Genomic DNA, 18,088 nt, shown 5'->3' on the forward strand with positions numbered 1-18,088 from the left:
GCCATATCAAATATATGAAATATATATATATATATATATATATATATATATATATACTGTAGATTTTAGAGGAGGGTAATTGCCTTAAAGTTCATCAAACCATGCACAAGCTATGAGCATTTATAGTAGGAGCATGACCCTTATATTAGGGACAAGAAAAGCCCAAAATATACAAGTTTGAATAATTTAGAGGTATCGTTTGGTACATATAGTACCAACCTGACTTGTGTGAGTAAGGCTGTGGATGGCCAGTTGACAACAGACAGTGTCCTGCTCCACTCCAGCAACTTTCCAAACCCCTTTTCTGGATATCGTCAAGCAGAGAAAGGTGAGTAGGTGGAGCACTTATACATCGCAGTGAAGCACACTCCACTGCAGATGGGTGCTTTATAGATTGTGGCTCAGCCCTTGATGTTCAATTCACATTTTCCAAAGCTCTCCGCTTCTGACCTGTCCCAATGGAGACATATCATGCACTTTCATTTTAAAGATTTAAAGGCCGGTTTGCCATCCGTCTCTCCAGATGTGCTTTGTGTCACCGAGCGAGCGTTTTTCTATCTTGGCAGACATTTTACTGCTGTTTAGCATGCATACATGTCACAAAAGGAAGTATATGGTATTAAATTGTGCCCCCATGTTTGATGACAAGCCACTGTCTGCAGCTTTACAGCCAATCAAGCTGCTTTCTCACAGGAGGGGGAAAGAGCTCTCCTGGTAATGGAGCCTCTCACTCCCGGGCACCTGCAGTTCGTGTTTTCTAGATGGATCAATATATCTGTCAAACTCTCCCCGAATGGAGGCTATTTCATGTAAGTCCTGTCATTGCTGCAGGGTGCAACATGAAAAAGTGCAAGTTCTGTGAAAGTCCCTTTGGAACTTCATATTCTAGATGACGGGGTGCATGCTGAAGGGTGAGATTTTGGGAAATAACACCTTTGAAACCTTGAAAATTTTGTAACACGTTAAAAGGCAAACCAACTGAAGCACCTTCCCACTCTGTATCTATTCCCTTCAACTGTACCAAGCTTCAAAGGGGTTGTAAGGCCAAATCGACATTGTTAATATTATATGGTGCACTACTTTGATTTTAGCTCCCTCTTTGCCGGAACAGTGGTGAAATCAGTCCACACTTCATCAAGTAAACTCTTCTGGTGGGCTCAAGGGTACTTAAGAACAGAGTGTCAGGCTAAATAATTCTGCGTCAAGGCTACATTTACTTTGATGCTTAGTAGCTATATCTGTCTGTGCTGTAGGAATGAGCATGATTATTTTCTGTTTAAGAAGATGGTATTTGAACAGGACCCTGGAGGCTGCAGATACAGTAGTATAACTTAAGATTAGGCTACTTTTACTTGAGACGTTTCCTCTGTTTTGTTTAAATGTCAAGAGGGTCTGGTTTACTGGAAAATCGTAAGTAAATTAATATTCCTTGCATGTTCTGAAAGTATAAACCCTCGTTTTTTTTACCAGATATCACTTGCGCATTTCTTTTGTTTTTAAACATTACCCACACATCCTTCAAGATTTTAACATTTGTGTTTGTATTGACCCCCGCTTCCATATCACTTTTTGCCTTGACCATACTCATTAAGCTAAACATGACTCATGTTGAGAGATTTTCCTGACTGTATATGGACTTGGAATGTGGCGATTTGTTCCACACATCACGCTTCAACACTCAACAGGGGGGTGGGGGAGGCCTTGAGAGTCATCTGTGAGTTACTTGTAGGCTTGTAGGAAAGAAATATGACTTTTAGTGAAAGCAACGCATCTGAATGATGATGTTTTTGTCAGTGTTTGTTTGCTGATCTCTCACGCGAACAGTAGGCCATATGTTCATCTCAGAAATAGTGAGGTGGAAAACCTCATTGGACGTTTTGTCATAGACACTTAGATGTGCGTGCATTGTGTGACCTGAAAATACTCCAGTGTAGCTGCCCCCAGGCGACTTCAGGGGCGTGTTTGTTTATCGGAAACAAGGATAGAAATGGAAACCAGGGGCTGGATGACAGGTGATGGAGTTGCACACGTGCTGTAATTGAGTGTTCTCGGGGGGTCAGTGGGTGGGTGGGGCTTGCACAATATGGTCCAAATGCACATGCAAGCCAGACTTGAGGATTGCATGTATATTGGTCTCTAAAGCTGTCTGTAGCAACAACTGTAGAAGCCATATCTGTACGGGAAGGAGTTTAAGTTTAACATCTATGGCTTAAGAACCTTCTTGTAAGAGTAAAGAGTTCAGACTGCCATGTCCTTTTTTAAAGGCTTGCCAAAACCAGAAATACAAGCGATGGTGTCAAGAATTAAATCAGTGTTAATCTGCTCTATGTTAAGATGCAATTGTTAGCTTGTCCAGCTAACTAGCTTAGCGTAGCTTAGCATTTCTAAACAATTTAACAAGCAGCATATAATTACCAACTATTTTTTGCGGGGTTACAGGTTATGTTCACATGTCAAAACATGATGGTACTCATATTTCTACGCTACCACATACGTATAGAAGGTCCCAGGGATGCAGTTCTTCTCGACTTGATGGGGCAATGTATACTCCTGCTGTTAAATGCCGGAAGACAAAGTGTTGCTGTACATGTGTATTTCTTATTTTGCACACAGTGCAGCCATCGTCAACTCTCTCCGCTGTTTGTTTTCACTCTGCTGTGTGTGTGTGTTGGCGCTCAGCCCCGCCTGCGGTGGTGTTTCACTGCGGGCGGGGCTGAGCTGCTGCTCAGAGGCGAGACAGACAGTGGTGGAGAGTTGCACACTCACCACGCCGCTAAAGGTGAATCAACAGACCCACGACCAAAAATCCAAGAAGAGTATTTTATTAATGTAATCCGCACATAAGGTGTACTGACGGGGAAAAACAAAACACTCAACAGAATGCTGCAGGACACTGGTAAAGGGAGAGAAATTTACTGCAGACAGGGACAAAACTTAAAAAGTTTACAGAGAGAAAAAGCCATTTTATAGCCTACTTTGTTATTAAGTAATCTATAAAAAACAGTAAGCAACAGTTTTGTTCTTAATACAATGCAGTTTTGGGTTTTGCAGGTTTTTGGGGCAGGGCTCGGTATCAGCAGATGCTCAATATTAAATAGGTATTGGGGGCAAAAAAACTTAAGTAGATGCAGTATTAAATCATTATCAGACCATTTCTGGTGTTGTGACATCCCTACATCATTCATTTCCTGTCAAAGTGTGTTTTTCTCCAAGCAAAGTATCCAAACAGGGCTCTGCATGGAATTAAATACCTTTTCACTTTTAAATGTTCTCTTATTACACTGTACTGTATGTAATATTAGGACTAACTAGATCTAACCTGCCCTACAAAATAATACTACTCCTTTTTTCCCCCCATATCTTCGGCATACATCATAAAAAGGTGAGGATGCTATCAATTTGCCTAGACTATTATATCTTTAGTCTTTTAGGATAATATCATTGTTTCAGGATTGTTTCAAAACGAGTCAGTCTGAGTTTTCAACTAGCTCTTGCAGCTAAAGTTAATTAGTTAACTATCTAGTTATGATAAAACTGTCATTTCAGCCAGAAAAATAAACAGTCGCCAGCTTGAATTTAGAAACCTACTTCTGAAATCATTTTCTTCATAAACTGATGAGCAGTTCAATGCTAAATCAGCTACTCTTATCATTATAAACAGCCTATGTGCTTACTGGCATATCATTAGTAACTAAAGGGCGGGGCTTAGCGAACGGTCAATTAAAAAAGCAACTCTTCTTTAGGGACTACAAAACAATTTTAAAATTAATTTTCTGTTTAAATTAGTCTGTCACGTCCCCTGCCAAAGCCTATGAAAGCAAGTCATGTCACAAAGGCACTGCTACGCCCCACAGGTACCTTGTAAATTATTCACCTAATTGAGACACTGTACTAGTTCTCTGTGCTGCTCTGACCTACTAAGAAGTTTCACACGATACTTCAAGTCCTTGAATCTTTATTTTTCTCCAAGCACACTTTTTATTCCGGCCTGTGGAACAATCCCCTCACTGCTCATTCCTGTCCAGAACGTGCGTGTGCATGTGCTGGCATAACACACCGACAAGAACTCCAAGGTCAGAGTCTGCAAAGACTCTACACGGAGCAGGATTCACCAAAATAGACCTGCCTTTCTGTCAAGTGACCTGTGGAATATCAACCCCCGTTTTCAGAGCAGATTTCAGCACAATCTTATTTCACACCTGTGCCTGTCAGCCTGATGGATGTGTAATAATGAGAAACTGCACGTCAGTGTTTTCTTAAGCAAATCCACTACAGTAATACAACTGTTAACAGTTGAAAATTTGAATTAATGACCGGCTTTTCAGATGGGAGAGCTTGGCATTGATAGATGAGTGCAATTGAGGTACAGTATGGGCTAATTAGTGGATAAAATGATGCACTTGGCTAGTCTTAATGTCATCACAGACGCTGTCAGTCATTATTAATACTGACCTTGACATTTTGTTCTCACAAATCTCACCAACCTGTGCTCCGCAGTCTTCTATCTCTAGACTTTTTAATATTTACAGTGTATTTGTCACTTCGTCAACCACTTCCCTTATCTGTGTCTTAAGAGCCCATGGTGTACCATTAACGTCGTCCATTACTGTCACTCATTTTTTTAACGTTCAATTACACATGATGCGCCAGGCCCATAATGTACTGTCATTGCTGATTCATTGGACACTTTCCCCTTAATTCTCTTTTATTCCTCTCCTCCTCCTCCTCCGCTCTCCTCCTCCTCCTCCTCCTCTTGGGCCAATCAGGCCACACCTCCATGGCAACCGTCAGTGAGTGTAAAACATCCACAGATGGTGCTGAGTAGAGCAGAGCAGCAGGCGCACTACGAGATCAAGTGTAGGAGTGTGTGTTTGTTTGTGTGTCTGAGAGATAGAGAGACTCTTTGGATAACCACTGTATTTTGAAGCCAACAGAGTAGTCTGTAGTACACAGAAGAAGAGTAGGACTTTGTTTGCTCAGAGGAGTTGCAGAAAAAGTCAGAAGAAGGAGTGAATGTTGGAGGAAGACAAAAAGAGACTGAGACAAGCCCCCCCACCTTCCCCAGAGAGCAGGAGGTAAACCGCCGGTAAGCAAATATTAATGACCTGACATAAAAGCACACAACCATCCCTGTGTTTATCAAGACAGCCTTACCTTGGAGCCGTGCACCAGAGGAGCCTGGACATATATACAGACACGCGCGCAAGACGAGCCCCCCTCACTGCTCCCCACTCGCTCATGATCATCACTCCCGCCACACGCAGACACAAGGGCCACGCTGACACAGCTAGAGGAGTATAGGAGAGAAGAGGACACTCGCCCTGTCGTGGGACTTTGTCAAAGTACAAGTCTTCCTTGGATTTTTTTTTGTTGTTTTTGTTTTCACCCTGAAAGACAGAGTCGTCCTTTTGTGCTGACCTTTCCAAGGCCCCCCCCCACCCCCCTACCCCACTCCAACCCCAGGAGCAAAGATGAGCTGCAGGAAAAGGTGCAAACGGGAGATCTTCAAGTTTGCACAGTACCTGTTCAGACTCGTCACAGGCACACTCAACACCGGTAAGGCTCCTGGTGGACTGAGAGGATTTTTCCTTATCTGCGTTTCCATTTGCGGCGGTTCTCTTAAATCTGCAGTGATTTTGTGTTCTCCTCTTGGCATTTCGGTCAAACTCCTGCACTTGATTCATGTTTTGACAAAAGTAGCTCATTACAAAGTTAACATTTGACACATGGCGCTCTGTTAGGACACTTGCATACCATCAGTGCCTCACAGTATTTAGGTTGTATATACATTTATGCTTGCAAACTCTGCTAGAGCATTGTAAGGATTTCCAGAGTGGGCTTGAATTTATTACCTACTCTGCACCATCATTTGTGTGTGAGTGTGTGTGCAAATGTAAGTGTAAAAGGACAAAAGGTCAGACTATGACTAGAGGCAAAGGTGAAGTCATTAAAAAAATTATAATAATAATGTGATCAAACAGCCTCCGATGCAGTCTTTGGCTGTCAAATGCACAATTTCATGTATTCAAAAATTTGACAAACGCATTTGTTCTGTCAGCTCAACCTTGTAGTCACGTTAATCATTTTTACCACTGTAACTTTCAGATTTTGTCAAAAGTTGTCAGAAGTCCAATTTTCATGTCTACATCAGTTGTTATGGGTTTTATCTGCCCCTAAGGTTTACTTTCATAATTAAATATGTGACAATGAAAAACACAACAGTAAAAAATATAATCTGGAGCAGTATGCTGATGCTGAATCCTTTTGAAATCCTCTCCAGAAGCAGAAGTTGTTTCACACTGTATACGTACACAGTAATATCACTTACTATTTCTGTATGTACCTGTATCATGGTGCAAAGTGTAATAGATTTTGGTTTCTCCTTTGTTCTGGGCACACATGCACCAAGAGCTTTTGTAATAAGACTGAATCAATGGTATTAACAAGATTAAATCTAGGATTATAGTGGATTACTAGCAGATTATTCCATGAAGAGTCCAATACAGGATACAGGTTATCCGCAGTATCATGCACTGATCATTGGCACATGTTGCTGGTATGCATCAAAGTGGTGCTAAGGATTATTTACATACATTATCAAGACAGTAGCACGTTGCGGTTGCTTATCCTTAGACCTTACAGTTCTTTTTTTTATACAGATGCTGGGAATACACTAGTAGCATAATTAACACCTTTTGTGGTGCATGGTTCCTGTCTCGTTGCATTAAGTGAGTTCTTGAGTGAGTTGTTCATTATCACGCTGCACGAGTGAGATGGTGCTAAACCACAGAAAGGTGTTAGATGAACATACTAATAAATTCCAACGTATATTTTTTTCTAGTAGGGGCTCCTTCCAATTTGTTTTATGTTTTGCCAGAAAAGGGGGGACTTTATGTTCTGATACATTAGAGAATATTTCCATACAGCCACGATCTACTTTGTACTGTCTCCTTGACCTTAGAGACAGAGAGAACCAGTAGGGAGGTAGCTATAGAAGAGTTTCTCCATTACTGGGCTGCCCTATAAATTGTGTAGATGGCTTCAGCTTTCCAATCATACAGATAAATATAGACTTGTGGGAGATACCAAGCTTGGAGAAATTCATCTACTGTATCTGCCCAAAGGAGTATGGTGTTGGTTTCCATAGCTACCAGCAGGTCGTTTTGGTCACATTGCAATTCCCACTTGGTCATAACATGATTAGTGTATATTTGGTCATTTTCTTGTCCTCAAAGCTTTGGTTGATAAAATGTACCATTGCTTTATACTGCGCCACAGTTTTGTTTGTTGTTTGTTTGGGTGAAAGACTGCGGTCTTTTAATGTCAGTGTCAGTACTTATTAACTATTGATCACGTTAAATACAAGCCTTGACATATTTCCCTTTGGACAAAGCCCAATTACTGTAGGCTTGCTGAGTTAGAGAAACATTCTTTTTTTATTGACCAGACTGCATGAAGAATATTAGTTTGGTTGCTATTCAGTGAACCTCAGGACTAGAAAATACTTAACCCTCCATAATGATGAAAAATGGGAATGCGTATACTCATGTGTTGAATATATACAGATGGGTGTTACAGATATTTAAACAAACACAAACCTCCTAGTCTCTGGAACCCTCTCCATTCTCCCATAGGTGTTCAATTGATTCACATCATTTTCATGCTCATCAAACCATTCAATGATCCCTCGTGTTCTGTATGAATACGATCATGTCATGTTTCTCTCTTTCCTCTAATTTGTCACCCATCTGTACGTACAGAATTTTATTTAATTGGACGTGTATTGATTTGAAACCAGCATTACTGTAGCCTATTTTTCAGATTTGAACATCATAAGATGCCAAAGACCATGTCAGCATATGAAGCCGAGTATGATGTTGGGTTACGTTTGGGTCTTATCATCCTATTACGAGCTCTGTGTCCAAAAAAATAGAGAAAGACATTACACCTCTAAAATTCCAAAACCTATTATTAGTCATTCATTAGGCAATTTCCCATCGAGTGGATCCATTTCTCTATAAACACACTATATTAACTCACCTTACACAGGCTGTGCTGCAGATTAATATAAATGGAGTTTGACCATACCGAAGCTGGCTCGGACGTATTCGAGTGACCAGGGGACGAGAATGATAGATGGAGTCGGTTAGCAGACCATGGGATTTTAATTGAGATGTTCATTGTCCCAGAACAGCCTCACAATCATTGCTTCATTGATCACAGGGTTCGCCAGCACAAACACATAGTGTAAGGTTGAGGGTAATGTACATGATGTAACAGAACGAGCCTGGGCAGATTGTGCTGTACATTACATCTATAATGTCATGACTGTTTTTTGTCCTCAAAGGACTTTTTCTCTATATAGATCTATGACCAAGATATATGTCAAGGTCCAATTTTGACATTGTTATCCTGCACAGCAGTATTTCTAGTACTGATATGTATTTACATTCCGATTTGATGCCAATTTGATGTCTTGAGCACAGGAAATTGTTTATTGATCAAAACTGATTTAGAGGTACAATGGGGACAGTAGGCCACCATTCATATTCATGCCACCATCACTGCCCAGTAGGCCTTAATTTTTCAGATGTAGGAGGGAAACAAATCACAGATGCACATTATTCCAGGTTATAAATCCAAACAGCAGTGTCAGCACATATTCAATATATTGCATGTGTAACGTATTTGTTGCTCACGCCAGGGGAAATCTTCGTCTATTCCAACATTTCCAACAGCTCCTCCTTGAAAGATGGACAGGGAGAGCTACCGGTCCAGCAGAATATCCATCAGGATCATTTAGATGTCCTAAAGCTGGGTGATTTATGCTGCTTTCTTTTAAGTGACATATTCTCTATGTCTATTTGGTCTATAATCAATACCCTTAGTTGTCCAGTGAATAGGCTATAAACATGTCTTTTCCACCTCCATTCAACTAGACTGCATTGTAGTACTCACTAAATCTGCCACTTGCTCTGAATCACAGTAATACTTTTTGCAATCTTTCACGACATCTCGACAGTTTGCTTGTTCCCTGAGTGTTTGCCTGTCAGGCATCTCCGCTTCTGTAATGCATCATCCCTTTTTTTCTCATCAGGAGTCCAAGCGTTTTGTTAGACATCACAGCACATGCCCTCTCAAACCCCTGCACTTACTTTTTGGAACAAGACTGGTGAAAGTTTTTTGTCTGACTGCTTTGTGCGATCAAAGCTTTGATGAGCCTCTGAGCTTTTTAACCTGCTTGTATCGATTTTAAGTAGTTTGATTCAGCTTGTAAATGCAGTTGTTTTTTCTTTGCTGGAAATGAATATTTTCTTGGCTGTGTTGTTTATAATGGAACAATGCTGATTGTAATGTCTCTGAGCTTTCAAATTATTATATATTGGGTGCGCAGAGCTGCAGTAAATGCCAAACAAGCATTTATTTCTTCCCTCCCTTCTTTTTCTATTGCTAAATCAACTAAATGGGATTTTTTTGTTTGTTTCTCAACAATGCAAATTATGCTTGCTTGCCACCAGTGTTGGTTCCTGGGATTTCGTATATTTCACTTTAGTTACATTATTACCCGGACTGCAGTGGCAACAGGGCAAGCAGAGAGACGCCTACGCCCTTTCACCCAGAAATATTGCCAGCTTTTCTTACCCCCTATGAGGTCATCTTAGAGATGTTGTTGTCCTAGCTTGTGCTGTGTCAGACCAGGGTCCACTTCCAGAACAGTCTCTTTCACCCCTAATGGGATGGTCCCCACCAGGTGCCTCAAACAGTCCGTCTCTGTCTGTCAGAGCGATGGCTTGAGTTCAAGGTCCTTTTGAGGCAATGTAGTCTGAAAACTAGGAATAATGTCTGTCAGAGAAATTACCTCTTAATAAACCTTTTTCTGATCTACTGCTTAGAATCATTTTTAAAGTATTTATGTTGAATTATTGAAAACGTTTTTAGGCTTCTGTACTTCTACAGTAATTATAAGTTGAAAGAGGGTCTTATCTGGTGCCAAAGAAACTAAAATCAAAGAACAAAAAAATTCTCCTGCAAGAAAGAAGTCTGTTAAGTGAAGACGTGGAGACACAAGACAATGCTATAAAAAATGCACTCTGTGACTTTTCAGCATGTACTTGGGAGCACGTGTGGGGGCCTGCCCAATGACGCTAGGGCCCGTCTTTGTTTCCCTCTCTTTGGTTTCCTGATGGCTATTAGCAGGTCATGTTCCACCTGTCCCATGAGGACAGCATGTTCAAAGCCCATAATCCCTGACCAAACACTGAATATTTGATACCCACAGGCAGGTTGGCATCATGTCTGAAAGGCAAGAGAAGAGTCGCTATTTAACACTGCTTGTTTTTACTCTATTAGCTGTGGTTTCAAGTAGACAGTGTAGTCGTAATGTATAGTGTAGAGTGTCCTCTGTAGAGTGATAAAACATGGCCCATGCGGACATTTATTGTTAGCTAATGTTAGAAGTTCATTGCATCTTTACTAATAGAGAAACCTAATAACTTTGGTTTATGGATTGACTACCAGCCTTTGTGCCTCTTCTGTAATAATTTGCTAAAGTTTATGGACTGCAGAGCTCATAGAAATATATGGTTGAACAAAATGACCAAGGGAGCTTTCAATAATATCTTTTAATTTTAATTTTGCAGCAAATTCAGGGCTTTTCTCTTAAATTCAACACAATGTCCAAAAGCACTTATTTTTTATGTTTTTAAATTAAGTTGTATGTGTATGTTTTCCTTTTGTAGCAGAATATTTCTGCTGTGATGTTTGGACAGGCGCAACAACAACAGATGGCTAACCATGTTGCATAATGTTTCTTTTCACGCACAGTGAACTAACATGGCATCTGCTTGATTCACCTGACAAGCATCTGTGTATATCACAGCCTGAAGTTTGGGGTTTATGTTCATACCGTGAAAAGCTTGATTGCTCACATTTTTACATTTTGCTCACAATCCTAAAATGTGTTTAACTCCTCATATAGAAAGTATAATCCCATCTGGTAAGTGAGATTCTTGCAAAAGCTGCAAGCAAAAGCAGGCAATACTTGGTAACACTTTAATCAAATCACAAACATCCAAAGGGAGGTTTAACAGCATGGACTCTTTGTACTCAAAACTTCCTTTGAGAACACTTTGAAAAGAGCCATTTTAGGGACATCCTGTGTACCTTTTTTATTACTGGATTTTCAGGTTAGTTTCACAAATATGTGAGAGGAAACTAATGAGAATCCACACTGTCACTGTCGTTTCTGTCACTACGGCGTTAGAAAACACAGTAATGTACAGTATCTTAACAAGATGTGTTGTATAGTCTTACATTTGGATGCCGTAGCGATGCAGAACATCAAAGCATCTCTGCCAAGCCTCTTACATAATGGAAAAGAAGGACAAGTATCGTTGTAGTCTGATAACGGTTTTCTTTTAACCTTGCACCATGATCTTTCACCATGACCCCTTTCCTAAGGTTCAATGCCTTTGGCGAGAGCAGAAATAAAACCTTTGACTGTGATATCTGTATCCATATCAGCTTCCCAGCAGGGCCAGTTTACTGTCTCTATGTTTCACAGTGTACCGGCCTTCTTCTGGTTTCTGGTTTCTGCTGTGTTGCCGTCCAACACCAGAGCAGCACAGATTCTTTGGCTCGTACGGTCAGTACACACAGTGCTTGGCTACACTACGAGCATTATCGGAACTTGCTGTTGATGTCATACAGTAGCTAAATCCCAGGTTGGTCCTTTGCCTGACTGAAAAGAAGTGACGGGCTGTTCATGTACTGCAAAACAATCCGGCCTAGTGTTATGTAAAAGAGGAAAGGGAGACTGTGCTCACTGTAGTGGAAAATTAATGTCACCATCTAGTTCGATCTAGAACTCTTTGTAAAACCAGAGTGAAAATATTCTTTGACCTTTCTGTTGTTGAGGTCAAGATTCGGAAGTAGTTGCGCATTAATTATTGCAGGGTTAAGCTCTGGGTCCCTCCATCATCACTTCTACTCTACAGAAGAAGTACCCAAAAGACACCAATGTCAATGCAGATGCGGTCATTGAAGCAACTTTCTTGCTGTGGTTTCAGAGAAATCCCTCTGTCACTTACCATCCCAACAGTTCCGTACCTTGTTATTAATTACTAGATGTGAAATGAATAATTAGGTAATGATGAGCTTGTCATAAAAATGTCACCCTCATAACTGAAAGCGTGATTAAAGCTTTATGTCAGGGGACTCTCTCTCAATTTTTGTGTACTGTAGGCCCTCAAATCCGACAGGTTCTATTACTGAGATGAATGTGTTAACCCAATTAAAGTGACATTCAAGTGATTTAGTATTACTTCTATAAAGTTTTGGGAAATTAAGAAATTAATGAACAAAATCAAAGCAGCAATTTATATCCTGACTTGGACAATGCAAAAACAAGTGCAGGGGGTTACGTTGATGGGGGTTACGTTGATGGGGGCCAGTTGTGTGGGACTGGTGAGCCATTAAATACGATCCAGTCCAGTTTGAGTTACAGGACTATGCGTTTGCAAGCAGAACGTTTCAGCTGTGGCAATTATTTTATGTTTCATTGCAACGATCGCGAGGTAAACGCGCTGACACCGCTTGAATTACAAGGTAAGCTAGCAGGAATGTGAGCTTGTATGTATTTGATTGGCCTCCACAGAGTCTTGCTGGTTGATGTGGTGTTTCAGTTGACAATTTTTTACCATGTTTTAAAAGCATCCCAGAACAGAAGAACCAAACACTGGCCTTTTGGAGTTTTACGTTACCCAAAGAAACCATAGGTTGTCCTTAACCCTTGGAAAGGGGAGGGGTAAGTGGTGGGGTATTCAGTTGGTTGCAGTATGCAAACTCATGTCTAGATGCCACTAAATCCTACACACTGGTCCTTTTAAGAAAGCACCTTCCAGCACCACAGGCATTATCTGTTTTGACAGACATTATTTGTTTTGACAGGCTGCATCCTCATGACTACTAATCTGACCTTGATGTATAAAATTGAATTTCTCCTTTAATCAAATTGAGAGGTTTGTGTTGATGTTAATGTCAGTGTACTTTCATTAGGTTGGAGCTTCAAAAGCTACATTGACATATGAGCAAAAGTTGTGTTTTTGTGCTTTTATTGATCTCTTCTATGTCAGCACCACATCCGGCAATCCCTTTAGGTTGCATGAATTTGATTTCATTTTTCTACATTTGCGCTCTACATTGGCCTGCGGTTATCCCGTGCCACTGTCCATTTAAATTTACCCTCGCTAACCAAGGTAATCAGTTTTCCCATTTGCGCTAATGTTTGTAAACGAGAGTCCTTCTGAGTGGAAAGAATGGCTGGGTTATTTTTAGTTTGTCAGCATGGTTGTGAGTTACAAAGTCGCTTTGTTCAAGTTATTAAAGTGTTGCATCAAGCAGGAAATTCACCTCCGCGGGTTGGTAAGAGTAAAAAAACAAAAGCCACAGAATAACTGGTACAGTTTTTACGATTAAGTTAGATATTAAATAAAGGAAAAGGTGTCAAAACAAGAGTGTGCCCTTTAAGATAACAGACTATTAAGAGGAGACTTAATCTGCTTGTTTTGGTTTTGTTTTCTTAGCTCATTGTTGTAATCGCTACAGAGAATTGTTCTATTACCCCAGTGCTTTTGCTATCTGCTCCGGCTCCCCCTCAAGTGATCATTACTATTATTAAGTCAAATTGAAAAAAGTTTTTCCCACTTCTGCTATCACCTCTCTTTCCTTTGCTTGCTCTTTCTCTGTCCATATTATCCTACTTGCTTGTTTCCAGCTTTGCACAGTCATTTCTTCTCCCTCACTCAACTTTATCTCCTCACTCACACTTGTAATCACTTAATTTTAAAGGTCCCGTTGAGGCTCTTTGTTTCAAACTGGCTGTGCTATGTGCTGTGCAACTGGCTGTGTTTTCACAAAAAGTGAACCCTCTGCCCCAGACGCTCTGCGATACGAGAGACAATGTCCTCTCCACGCACTGTTGGCTGACAATTACTGGGACTGCAGCCCTGCTCCAGCTCCCTGCCAACAAAAGGAGAATCAATACACCTTTGAGGGTTGGATAGGAGACTGGATAGCAGAAAATAAGAACTTAATATCATTAATATGTGCTCATATAATGACCCATTTCAACATGTAAGAATCATTCACAACGTTTTTAGTGTCACTGGTAATGTCCAAGTGCTTGCAGGAAAAGTAGAAGCTCTCATATTGAACACATCATATTTTATTGAGACTTTTCTCCCTGCAGTCCCCCAGGAATCTGGGCTTTTGTATTTTTTTCATATTTCATTTTTTCCTCAGGCGCTATGTGGATCCACTGATGAAAATGGCTTTTCTCAAATGGTTTTCCATGTCATCTTTGATTGGTTGCAGATTGAAATTTCAAACAGATCAATCTCCCTCACCGAAAGCGGAGGTTTGCACGAAATGTCAGATGGTTAAATAAAAAAAGGCAATGGAATGATGGACAAGAGGCAGGATGTAAATGACAGCCTGCATTATTTCTAACTGTAGTTTGTGACATTTTTGGTATTGGTGCTTTTTGCTGTGACTTGTGTTCAGGGTGTGATGTTTTGGTCAAATTCTCACTTAAAATGTTGTTGCTGTTCAGTGCCTTCCAGCAGCATTGGAAATGTATTAATCTTTTACAAAACCTATTATTTCCATTTGATGGAATTTTTGTTTCATCGACTAAGTTAATGAAGTGCACAGTACCAGGATAATAAAATGTGTGTGACCGTCGTATAGTGTGAACAGTGTTTTACTTTTTAATTACACCCTGATAGCTTTTGTCACTGTGGGACAGGGTTGTTTCTCACATTGGTGTGTCATTGAGTAAGAGTTTACAAAAAGAGAACATGTGTAGACACATAAATTTTTTCACACACACACAGTCCCATGTAGAGATTATGTGCACCTTGCAGCCCTTGCTGTTAGATCCACAGTGCTGTGGAATCTTAAGGGCACTGCAGTGTAAAATAGCTGCAGTATGGCATCAGTATTGCTTGTTCTTTGTCAAAAAGGTCGATTTCATTGCACATACATTGTTGTTTGAGCTAAATTGTGCGCTGTGTAATCACATTTTTTTGCACAATTCCAATTTAATTTTGATAGCCTCTATGGTCTCAGCTGCTTTAGAGATCAAGCTGAGAAAATTAAATCGCCTTCATAATGGTTTTCTGCTTTTGGTGCAAAGACGGGGGGGAGCCAGCTCTGGTTTGTGGGCGTTTTAGGGTGCAGAGGATAAAGTGCTGTTGTGTGACCAGAATGTTGCTGTCCATCCTCAGCACATAATCCATGATCTTGACTCTATAAGCTCCAAGTCAAGGACAATACAACCTAGCCACACATCGCAGCCTGGTCTGTGGTAGTCGTGGCTCAAGATTGAGCCTAGATACCCCCACCAAATCAACTCCCCACACCTCTGTTGTAAACTGGTGTAATTACTCACTCTCTATGGGCACAGCTCGTTGTGGACGGCCATGCAGAAAATGGAGCTCCTTCTCCATCATTCTGGAGACAGATCCACCCTTGGCCCCATTACTTACCTGGCTAACTCTGTGTCAACACAGGCAGGTGTAAACAGGAGGGATCTCATCTGTCTAACATCACTGTTAAAGCGTGACCAAGGAGCTCAAATGCCTCCAAAGGCACAAATTAATTGATAAATGAGCTGAAGCGGGCCTAATGTGTTGTAGTTTGACTTTTCTCTGCTTCATTAGTACTACTTGGTGGGGGTAGTGTCAGGATTTTAGTGTCTATATGTATGTGTGTCAGAATCTGAGAGCACTGAAGTAACACTATCATTTGTTTTTCAAATAGATAGAAGTGGGGCAGACACAGTATTCATATTTCCACATTGTTTACATGCTTTATGTCTGAATTGTTATCTTTTTTTTCTTTGGTCTCAGTGCGTCTCACCCATTGTGAGAATTATCATTAACATACTGTTTTACCATTTCCCCCCGTTAAGTAATTATCAGGATGAATCGAATCATTTTATTCCATACTGACAGTATCTGTATCACACCATTTGCTCAAGAATCACAGAGCTGTAGCTGTTTACTGTTGACCTTGGAAAAAACAATATACAAAAGTGTTCAGCTCAACTTTTACACCTTTCGAAAGCTCCAGAACGAGCAAATACGTGGACCTGTCAAATCGGATGTCATCCCTCTGATATCATCTTCTACTCTTACATATTTCCCTAAAATTCAGCCTGACATTTTGACTGAAAACTTTGTGAGATCCACTAGAACACATTAAAGGGGTGCAGCAGTAATATAAAGTTGGGGGACAGAATGGTCAGAACTGGTGCAGCAGAGGCCAAGATATCCTGACTTTTGGTCCCTTGCTCCAAATACACTGGATCCTACATTCCCCTTAATGCAACTAAGTAGTATCTTTATTAAAATTCTACCTGCCTGATAAATGCACTCATTTTTCAAACTCCATGCACCAAGTTTATAGCACAGGAAGATAAACTTGCATGGTGGAGTGTGGAAACGGTAATCATTTTGCTGATTTACGACTTTATAGACCACCAGTTATGTCTTTTGTAATGATTTGTAGCCTCGTACAATCAGCGCTTTTTTGCTGAAATTTTAGCAAAACCTGCACAGCCCTTAAAAAGTGCAGCACATATTGTGGAGAAGGTAAGACAGGTTGTGGAGCTGTTTCCTTTAAGGAATGACATTTCACAATACCTCGAGCAGATAAAACGATGCAGCTCAATGTGTGAATGTAGCAAACCGTACAGGAGGTGATGTATGACACACCGAGCAACAGAGCATCCTCTGTGGAAGCAAGGTGTCATTTAGAATTTCTCTTCAGTCTCCCGCATTTTCCACGCACCACCGAAACCATCGCAAATTCAATTTAAATGCAAAGCAACAGAGGGAAAGGTATTTGTGTTTGCCATTTACAGTACCTCTGCCTTAGCAATCGCTAAGCTTTGGCCAATACAGCTAAGGCCTATCCCTTCCTTGTGGGCTCTGCTCCACAGATCACACTGACCGTCTATTGCCTCTGACTTGCTGCTTGATACGTTAGATTTTGTACCTAATAAGGATGGATCACCTATTTGCTCTTGTCCCTCCTTTCTAGTTCTTTGCCCTATTTTTCCTCCTGCTGTCGTTTTCTGTGATTTAACTGTGGCCCCAAAGGAAATCTGTGCCTTTTCCTCTGATCTGTTATTCTGTTTAAACTGATTCTAGTGGGACAGGTATCAGTCATATATTATTGTCCAACAGTAAAATTGTATTATTGTGGACTATATGGCACGATATATTGTCCAGGTAATGGGTTAGTTGGATTAAGTGATGGATGGCATAATTGTGAGTGATGGATTAGATCTGATTCAGATGCTCACATGCTATTACCGTAATATAACCCTATTTTAAAGGGGAATTGTGATCTGAAAATAAAGTCCCATTTGGATGCACAGCCGCAGGTTTTCAGCCCAACAACAGAAGGGCAAAAGCTAGTATATATAATGTATTTTGTTTGTCTTATTGGCAGTATTGTTGTAGAGAATGTTGCCAACCTGATTTAACCAGGTCATGTCAGGCCAGAGCCTGGTCCATCAGGTCAGACAGCTTGAGAACAGTGCAAACAAGCAGATATTTGTGGTGTAGTCTGTGACAATAACTGCAATGGTGCTGTGCTGTGATGTTACAGGGCATTCAGACCAAAAACAGCCCAGCATTTATAAAAGGCAGCTGATAATGTTAGGGCATGTTGCTTCACAGTACCGGTGAGACAATGAAATGAAACCCAGAAAGGCCAGCTTGAGTAATAGGTTGTTTAGTTTAAATGCTAATCAGATCCCAACATACTGCACAACAGTTTACAATAGCATGAGGAAGGATTTTACAACTCTGGAAAGTTATCACAGCAGCAGTCCATTAAAACAAGTCAAACAGATATCCACACAGCGAAGGCGGCGTAGTAGCAGACGTGTTGTTCTTATTCAGCCTGGGGAATCCTGTCTCGTAGTGTACACTTCTAATCTCTTACAGACAATAAAAACAGCTTCCTGTTTGTGGGGAAAGAAAAAGTGTAATCTGAGTTTTGCTAGAGTAAATAG

General features: G+C 40.6%; 1 protein-coding gene across 4 annotated transcripts in view; it reads left to right on the forward strand.

Moving 5' to 3' along the window:
• kcnip4 (Kv channel interacting protein 4) overlaps positions 1-18,088 on the forward strand; it is a 130,137-nt gene that overhangs the window by 35,539 nt on the left and 76,510 nt on the right. Inside the window, exon 1 of one of the 4 annotated variants that reach the window (XM_035675338.1) lies at positions 4,857-5,556. The exons of the other annotated variants lie outside the window; for them this stretch is intronic. Coding sequence (XP_035531231.1) covers positions 5,472-5,556 — 85 coding nt within the window. The 5' untranslated portion in view covers positions 4,857-5,471. Of the gene's footprint in view, positions 1-4,856; positions 5,557-18,088 lie in introns of those variants that run through there. 4 annotated transcript variants of the gene reach the window in all.

This window comes from Morone saxatilis, unplaced genomic scaffold (genome assembly GCF_004916995.1).
Source record: "Morone saxatilis isolate NCDOM2014 unplaced genomic scaffold, NCSU_SB_2.0 Contig4, whole genome shotgun sequence".
NCBI classification, from domain to species: Eukaryota; Metazoa; Chordata; class Actinopteri; family Moronidae; genus Morone; species Morone saxatilis.